General features: G+C 50.0%; 1 protein-coding gene across 1 annotated transcript; it reads left to right on the top strand.

Moving 5' to 3' along the window:
* The first annotated feature begins 965 nt into the window (after positions 1-965).
* LTC4S (leukotriene C4 synthase) lies at positions 966-4,983 on the top strand. The gene is made up of 5 exons (XM_008502290.2): positions 966-1,023; positions 1,838-1,937; positions 3,757-3,827; positions 4,051-4,132; positions 4,506-4,983. Exons 1-5 carry the CDS (start codon positions 966-968, stop codon positions 4,630-4,632), a joined length of 438 nt encoding a protein of 145 aa, XP_008500512.1. The 3' UTR covers positions 4,633-4,983.
* The last annotated feature ends 3,508 nt before the right edge of the window (positions 4,984-8,491 follow it).

The following is an 8,491-nucleotide window of genomic DNA, read 5'->3' as shown; positions in this document are numbered from 1 at the left end:
CCAAATGAAGGGACAAGAAGGAAACAAAGCTGCCAGGCTCAGCAGCTCACGGTCGTGCCAGCTTTGCATTCTTAGACAGGAATTAGCCAAGTGGGTCTCTCTTGACATGTGAAAACATCTTTTCCCTTTTGTTATGTCCTGATGAATTTTGCAGGTTTTTACACATATAACTCTCTCCGGTGTTTACGATTAGAGTTAATTTGGCTGAGGTTTAATCAGAAGCCTTAATGCTTCAATGCCTTATTACTTCCTTAACACTGGAAACTCCCAGCTCTTTTGTTGTCCAACAGTCATTCTGTAGGACCCTTTGTAAATAAAGCATCACAGTGCAAGACAGATACATATCTTTAAGAGTTTAGCACATCCTGTCTTACCACTGCAGTGGGTTTTCCACCTGGGGGCTCTAGTTGATGCTGTCTCAATCGTACTGTGCCCAGCACCTGCTTCCCAGAGTCCCTGCACCCAGTGATGGGTGCCCTGAATGCTGCTGTCCTGATGCTGAAGAGGTGCAGAACAGCCCAAGCAGAGCTGTGGTTTCTCATGCAACATCAGCAAGAGGGATGTGTCTTGCCCCTTCTTTAGGAACAGTTTTAAACTCGAGACCCCAGGGGGAGTCGATTGCTGGGCTGTTGGGATTTGTCCCCCCATTCAGCTCCCAGTTCCCCTCTCTCATCTTTTACACTTTAGCTCTCTGCTAGTTTCCCATTTACTCATAACTCATTCCAGCAAAAAGGGAGGGTGGGAACGGAAATACTTCAACAGATTCATCTCTGCTGCTTTATAGTTGATAACTGCCAAGCCAGACTCCTCCTGGTTTTAAGAACCACATACAGACCTTCCCTCTTCATTAGAACAAACCTATGCTGCCATCTACCACTGCCAGCCGCCGCATCAGCAAGTATTAAAGCTGGCCAGAGGAGCTTCTGATCAAGAAATCAAATTTTCTAGGCTCTGGAAGAGTCAATATGTTGGATCAGATTCATCTGCTGGCTGCTGTGACAGTCCTGGGAGTTGTGGAGCAAGGTAGGGACCATGGGATGCACACACACAAATATTTGCCAGCTCAGTCTACTGTACCTCCACTGATTTCCTTTCATTTCCATATTTATTTTCTGTTGTTGCTTTGGCATTTCTCAGCTTTTCAGACAGTGGACTGATAGCTTGTCTGGGTTTTGAAACATACCCAACAAAATAAGTGCCTGGGAAGCCCTTCCTCTGAACTGACTCATTGCTTTAGTTCCAAATTTCTTGCTAGATCTTCTCCTCTGCAAACATGGATAATTTCTTTCTTTGAGAAATGGGTTTACAGCAGCTCCTGAGGTTCTTGTAGGCTTTGGCATACAACGAGCATCGGAGGGGAAATGTGGAAGGACAGGCTGCAGAGAGTTACATGGAACATCTCTCAGCTGTGGTTCCACATTGCATGACAATTCAGTTCAGTGTCTGGGTGTCTTATCTGGCGCATGAGTTTCCTCCTTACTCAGGATTTAAAAGGGGGAAAAAATAAAGATTAAAAAAACCCTTTAAAGTGGCAGTAACAAAGCATCTGAACTGTGTAAAAAAATCTGTAGCTGATCCAGGATCTGTTAATTAGGCAAGAGGGGAAGCAGGGATCTGCTGGAGGTGTGCACATACTCCTCACCTCACTGTTACACCAGGTCATCCCTTTTCCTAGTCTGAAACAATCTGGGATTTTTCTCCATCTTTCTCTGTTCTGCAGGGGTTGCAAGGTTAGAAAGAGACCACAGAACTCTTTCCCTGACCTCTGGCAGTGTGCTGTTCCCACCGTGCCCAGCCAGAGGACTGACTACTGCTCCTTTCCTCTCTTTTGCTGCAGCCTACTTCTTTCTCCAGGTGATCTATGCCAGGAGGATGTTTGGCATTTCTCCACCAAAGATCTCAGGCCCACCTGAATTCGAGAGGGTCTTTCGAGCACAGTAAGAACCTCGTCTTACAAGATGCTTTCCAGATCTCATGTCTAATGGCATGCTTTGTATCCCCTGCTTTGCCATTTATTCCTCAGGACTGTAATTCAGTTATTCACCTCCCTTGGGATTAAGTTCATAGGTTTTAGAGGGAGCATTGAGACTGTTGGCTAGTAAGTCCTAAACACACCAGCCATTGCTGAGAGAAACCTACCAGAAATCTCTGGTGTGGAATGTAGGGCTGATACAGACATAATTGTGTGACCCTGAGTCTAAGGTTGGTTTTAGCCAAGCAGTGTCAAAGCCTCAGGCAGCTTCAGCCCTTCTCTGAACCCCACTTAGTGGGAAGGACAAAGTGCCAGAGACATCTCTGCTAAGCTGGTACAGAGGCAGCCACAATGCAACATCCCTGCTGTGACTTCTAGGGCTGCAATGGGGAGGGAACTGAGAGGGAGAAAGTTTCCACTTTTGCTGTAGTGGACCATTAAAAAAAACAAACAAACAAACTGGCAGAAGTTTCTGTGTCCAGTTCTGAGTGTCCAGTTCTGGGCCCCTCAGTTCAGGAAGGAGATTGAGGTCCTGGAGCAGGTCCAAAGGAGGGCAACCAGGCTGTTGAAGGGACTCGAGCACAGATCCTATGAGGAGAGGCTGAGGGAGCTGGGGGTGTTCAGCCTGGAGAAGAGGAGGCTCAGGGGAGACCTCATCACTCTCTACAACTCCCTGAAAGGAGGTTGGAGCCAGGGGGGGGTTGGGCTCTTTTGCCAGACGACTTTCAACAAGACAAGAGGGCAGGGTCTCAAGTTGTGCCAGGGGAGGTTTAGGTTGGAGATTGGAAAGAATTTCTTTATGGAGAGGGTGATCAGACCTTGGAATGGGCTGCCCAGGGAAGTAGTGGATTCTCCATGTCTGGAGATATTTAAAAAGAGCCTGGATGTGGCACTCAGTGCCATGGGCTGGGAACTGCAGTGGGAGTGGATCAAGGGTTGGACTTGATGATCTCTGAGGTCCCTTCCAACCCAGCCAGTTCTATGATTCTATGATTCTAAGGAGCAGGATCCCTCCAGACACCTCCTTCTCTGATCCTTTGCCAGCCTAGACTCAGCCTTATCCAGCATCTCTTGGTGGTACTACTTTTCCTTTAGGTGGTCAGGGCATGATGTACAAACAACCCAAACAGCTAAGTGCTCCCTCCCACTTCTGCATGAAGTGCAAGCTGCTTTGGCTCTACCTGCTTAAGATGGGGCAAACATTCCTTGCAGCTTTGGGGCTTTTACTGCATATATATATATATATATATATATACACACACAGCATATATGCATATATATATATATATATATATATAAAATGCCTATCACCACCATAAACATTCCTTGGAACCACTCTGACAGCAGAGGTAAGAACAGGAGTCAGCCTGTTAGTATCTCAGTACTTCCATTTCCAACCAATTAAAAAAAAAACAACAAAAACCCCACAAGACTTTGCTGCCAGCCTGCCTGGCTGGTGTTTAACACTGCTACTCTGCCAGGGTTGGAGGGAAGCACTGCTCCACTCAGGGAGGGGCAGTGGGGGTGGTTCAAGGAACCTTTCTGTGCACAGTCTGATTTGGACATGTTTTACTTAATTTCTTGTGCCCTAGAGGCTTTGTTCCTTGCATGATTTGATTCCTGTGAACAAAGGTGGAACGGGAACTGCACAGGAAGGTGCAAGCCTGGAGTATTTTATGGTGAAATCAGCTCTAAAAAGCAAAAGCCTCTGGAAACTGGTAGGGGAAGCAAAAAAGAAAGATATTCCTCTTCCCCTTGTTTATAACCCTCCTCTTTCCTGCCAGGGTGAATTCCTCTGAGTATTTTCCCATTTTTCTGGCAGTTCTGTGGCAAGCTGGACTCTTCTTCCACCAAGGTGAGAAACTCGCATTACCTGGTTTGTCACTGGATCTGTTCCCCTCAGTGCTGACTCAGTCCTCAAGTCCTGCTCACCCTCCAAACAAAAAATTCTGTCTCTGATGGGAGGATAGAGCCAGAGGACCCAGAGCCTCTGTTCCTTCACTTTGGGCTTCCTGCTTGGCTCAAAGTAGCTCTAAAAAGCCTCTGGAGATGGTCACTGTGATCTCTCTCAACTGCAGGTCTGGCTGCAGCCTTGGGGCTGCTCTATATCTGCTCTCGTTACTGCTACTTCATGGGATACAAGGAATCATCCTCAGAAAGGTAAAAGCCTCTGCCAGCATGGGGTACATGGTAACCCCTGGGGGTTTGCATCTGGGGACATAACGTGCTTTGGGGAAGCTCAGGGCTCCCTTTTGGCTACTTCGGGGTCCCTACATGACTCAGCTTTGGGCAAAACACGGGCATGGGTAAAGGGCTGGGGCCAGAGACAGACACAGGGCAAGGCTGGAGCTGCCCCGAGCCTTCATGGGTGTATGTGTGTTCCCTAAAGATGGGAGCAGGGCACAGGACCCCATGCAAAGGATAGGGGACAGCCAGGGGCTGCCTTCCCACCCTGCTTCTCCAGGGAGAAAGGGACCATTCCCAGGTGAGAGCAGCAGTGCTTGATCTCAGCAGGATCCTTCTCTCCTTTCAGGCTCGTCCCATTATACATCAGCAGTGGAGTTCTCTGGATTCTCATTGCAGCATCAGCTCTGGGCATCTTGCATTTCTTCCTCTCTCACTACGTGGGGCTGAACATCCTCCAGCTTCTCCCAGTGTGACCTGTTCCTTTGTCCCTCGTTGTTGTTCTCACCTTCAAGCCCTGCTCCCTCCTGTCCAGAGTAACAGACTGGCTGTACCTACCACAGCACAATCAACAAATCCACCCTCACCTGACTTTTTAACACCTCCCTCCCTGTTGCTCGGCACCGGCACGAACTGCTGAGCATTTTGGGAGGTGTTTTTCCTCTGCAGTACTCTTTGTGCCCTATCTGCCAGCTCCCTCATGACTGATGTGGAAAAAAAAAAAAAAAAGCTCCAATACAAGGAGAAGGTTAGAAAAAATGGACACATAAAAGCAAACTTATCTCAGCCTGAACTTCCCAGTGAGCTGACACAGGGAAGTGCCATGTGTTCCCCTTCCTCCAGCAGCTCTGCCTTCAGCCCAGGCACTAACCGTGGGTTCATGCCAGTTTTCCAGGGACAACACCTAAGAAAGGTATTTGTTTGAAACCAGGTGTGGGCTAAGGCATAACAAAAGAGCTGGGGAATGAACAGGAGCAGCCAACATGTGAAGTCTGTTGGTGCCCTCATGATGGTCATTAGCCATTGCCTCTGGGTCATGTTTTAAATCAGACTGTGCAAACTTATCACCACCACCACATCTAGAACTTCAAACACTGCTGAGCAACAACATACACAAATAAAAAAGCACAGATGTTGTTGTGCTGGGTGTCTCCTTCTGGGTCTGAAATTAGCAGTAAACAAAACCACGGGTGTTTGGAGCAAGGCATCTGCCTCAGTTTCCACTCTGTGCAGTGCTGTGCAGCCTGGGACCCTGCATCCTGCTGGAAGAGAGCTCTGAGTGGGAAGCAGCTGCATTTCAGAGGTGCCCAGCTCCTCGACTGGGAGCTGAGCTGCTCAGCAACAAACAGTGGTCCCTGTGGGGTGGTTTGTCTGGTCTCAGGTGCCCTTCTGGTCTTGGTCTGCCTGTGGCAGGAAGAATTTGCTTCTCACGGAGCCCAGTGTTCACAGTGCTGATGGTTTTAGCCATTACTCTGCTCACGTTGGTGACACAGCTCAGAAAAGAGCAGCAGTGCTCCGTGCCATCCTCACAGGGGAACTTCATGCCAAACCCAGAGAGCAAAAATAACTGCATTAACATGCTGCCAGTCTAACCACATTTTAAAGCCTGCCATCCTTCCCTCCCTTCCCAAGCAGTTTGTACATCTAGACAGTAAGAACAAAAGGAAGGGGGGGGGGGGAGGTTCAAAGCAATTTATTTTTCACATTGTTTCATTTTCTTCCCTCCATTTTAAATTGGCTTATCAAGCAAAGCCCCCAGTTAATGTCCCTTTTAGTTTCTCCTGCCTTGGAGTCGTGCTGCTGTGGTGAAGTTGGCAAACACTGCAGGGGTAAGCTTAAATCCAAAGAAAAATAACTGTATAGCACTTGACACGGCAAAGTTTCACTGCAGTAGGACCTGGTCCTCCCAGGTCACAGCAAAATAAACAACAACAATTTTTTTTTTTTTTCCTAGCAGCTTTGGTAACTTGCTTTGGAAACAGCTGAGTGTAATTTAACTCTGGCTGTGCCTTAGCAAAGCTAGGGAGGAAGAGACGTGGCATCTGCCCTGATGAGATTTTACTTGGCCTTTATATTTCAGCACATCCCACCATCTCCTTAAGTTTATTCTCCATCCTCAACTTTTTACCAGCATAACCAGTCACCTCCCAGAGGGTTTGTACAGAAGGACCAGGCCCAGCTGCTGGTGCTTTATGTCAAAACCCTGCTGTCTCAGCTTAGCCCAGGCTGCTGCTCACCAGTTCTCCAGACACCACCTCCACCTTTTACCCTGCAACCAGTTTTCTAACCCTGCTGCATCAGCCCAGAGCCACTCGCTACCCACCTCAGCCCCCCCTTGTCTCAGCTCCGTGTGTGACAGGGCTGCAGAATGAGCCAGAGGAGGGAAGTTAATGATTCAGCAGCGAGGCTGTGGTAAGAGGCTTCTTCCGCTGGATGCACAGACCATTAAACTCCTGGTGCAGCACAGCCAGGCTGCGGCTCTGGCTGCCCCACGTCTCCAGCTCTGCCATGGGAAACCTGCCCAACACATCTGGCCCTTCGAACAAATCCCAGAGGGGTCGTTTCAGGTGCCTCTAGCAGAAGGAAATCTCCTCCCCTGCACTCAGGGATCATTACTCTGCTACTTCCTCACTGTCGTCAAAGAAAATCTCTTTGCACCGGACCGCGGCTCAAGGACTCAGGCGGGGTATTTAGGATTTACCCGATTCAAAATGCAGCCGCCGCTCAGCACCTTGGCGCTGCATGAAACCACTTTGCCCTCCGGCACCTCCCGCAGAGATGCTGAGCAGCCAGGTTTGGACTGGCAGGGTGTGTGCCGGCGGGTACCGGCTCTGCCGTCGCACCCCAAGGGGACTCTCTCCGGGATCCCCATCCAGCTGGAGTGACGAGTTGAACGGCAATCCAGCCGTGGGCTGACCCACGAAACCAGCTCAGCTCCCCCCACGTGGGGATGTGTGCTCTGGTTTTTCCGCTGCTCAGCTGATGCGGGGAGGGCCGGATGCGGGGCACGGCCGGGCGGGGAGGCGGCAGCGGAACTTCGGGCTGTGCTTTGGAACCTCCCGAGGCCCCGGCTCTGGTCCGGTCCGGCCCGCCTCCGGTTCCCATCGGGAGAGGGCGCCGGTGTCACACGGCTGCGGCCGCGGGGACCAAGGGACGGGGATGTTCGGGGGACCGGCTGCCAGCTGCTCCCGGACCTGTGCCAGAGATACGGGGTCACTGCACCCCAAGGGGTGCCCAGGGCTGCTACAACAGGCAGAACCATGGCAGCACCCGTGCACAAACCCCCCTACTTCAGGTTTCATCTGTACAGGGACAGGCTGTGGTATGAAGAGCACACGGTCTTAAGTTGCGCCGGGGAAGGTTTAGGTTGGAGATTAGAAAGAATTTCTTTACCGAGAGAGTGATCAGACATTGGAATGGGCTGCCCAGGGAAGTAGTGGATTCTCCGTGTCTGGAGATATTTAAAAAGAGACTGGATGTGGCACTCAGTGCCATGGGCTGGGAACTGCAACGGTAGTGGATCAAGGGTTGGACTTGATGATCTCTGAGGTCCCTTCCAACCCAGTCTATTCTATGATTCTATGAAGATTATTGGCGTGGGGAAGTCCTGGAGCCTCACGGAAATGGGTCCTGGATGAGCTTACAACAGGCAGAAGAGCTTCCTGTAAGCGCTTTGTGGATTCCCGTCCTCCCTCCTCCTTCCTCCCCTTGCGGCTGCCGGTTCAGTATCAGCAATGGGGAGGGGAAAGTTTGGCACCAGATATTTGGAAGCAAATTGAAATACAGCTGCAGCCTCCCAAGCAAAGCAGCCAGCTGGGTGGTAGGTAGGCCAACAGAGAGCAAAGGAAACCTGCAGAACCAGCGAGAATTTTTTTATCGCAAGAAACACAGGGTTTGTAAACAAGTTCCCGTCCCTGATGGGGCTTGTTCCCACGCCAGCAGTGACGATTAAACTCTCATCTGCTGCAGGGACACCCAGCGTGTCTGTCTCCACCTAGCCAGGTTCCTATGTCAAGGTTTTTTACGTAGTTGCAGAAGTCTGTAGCTTGTTTTTATCTTGAAAACTTCAAAGACACCCATATGTACTTTCCATCGTGTGATGGTTCGTGCAGGATTGGTGCACAGAGGGGTCTGGTGTGCAGACACCACCGGGTTTACACACAGCTCCCAGCACCAAAACGCTGTGCTCTGGGACCAGGGAAAAATTGCCAACTACACCAACACCTTCAGTCCTGAGGAAGAGCAATCCAGGCCCTACAGAGCATGGAACATGGCTTGGTGGGATTGACTCTGGAATTTCTCTAGGAAACAGCCCGAATAACTTTCATTGAGGGT

This window comes from Calypte anna, chromosome 13 (genome assembly GCF_003957555.1).
Source record: "Calypte anna isolate BGI_N300 chromosome 13, bCalAnn1_v1.p, whole genome shotgun sequence".
In the NCBI taxonomy this organism is placed as follows: Eukaryota; Metazoa; Chordata; class Aves; order Apodiformes; family Trochilidae; genus Calypte; species Calypte anna.
Note: the sequence above shows the minus strand (reverse complement) of the source record. Positions and strands in the feature narration are given on the sequence as shown.

What these genes read in the sequence shown, in the direction of transcription:
- LTC4S (XM_008502290.2), top strand. Translation starts at nt 966, where the DNA reads ATGTTGGATCAGATTCATCTGCTGGCTGCTGTGACAGTCCTGGGAGTT. An exon ending in GAGAGGGTCTTTCGAGCACA is followed by an intron (nt 1,938 to 3,756) that starts GTAAGAACCTCG and finishes CTTTCCTGCCAG; the next exon opens with GGTGAATTCCTCTGAGTATT. An exon ending in TGGACTCTTCTTCCACCAAG is followed by an intron (nt 3,828 to 4,050) that starts GTGAGAAACTCG and finishes TCTCAACTGCAG; the next exon opens with GTCTGGCTGCAGCCTTGGGG.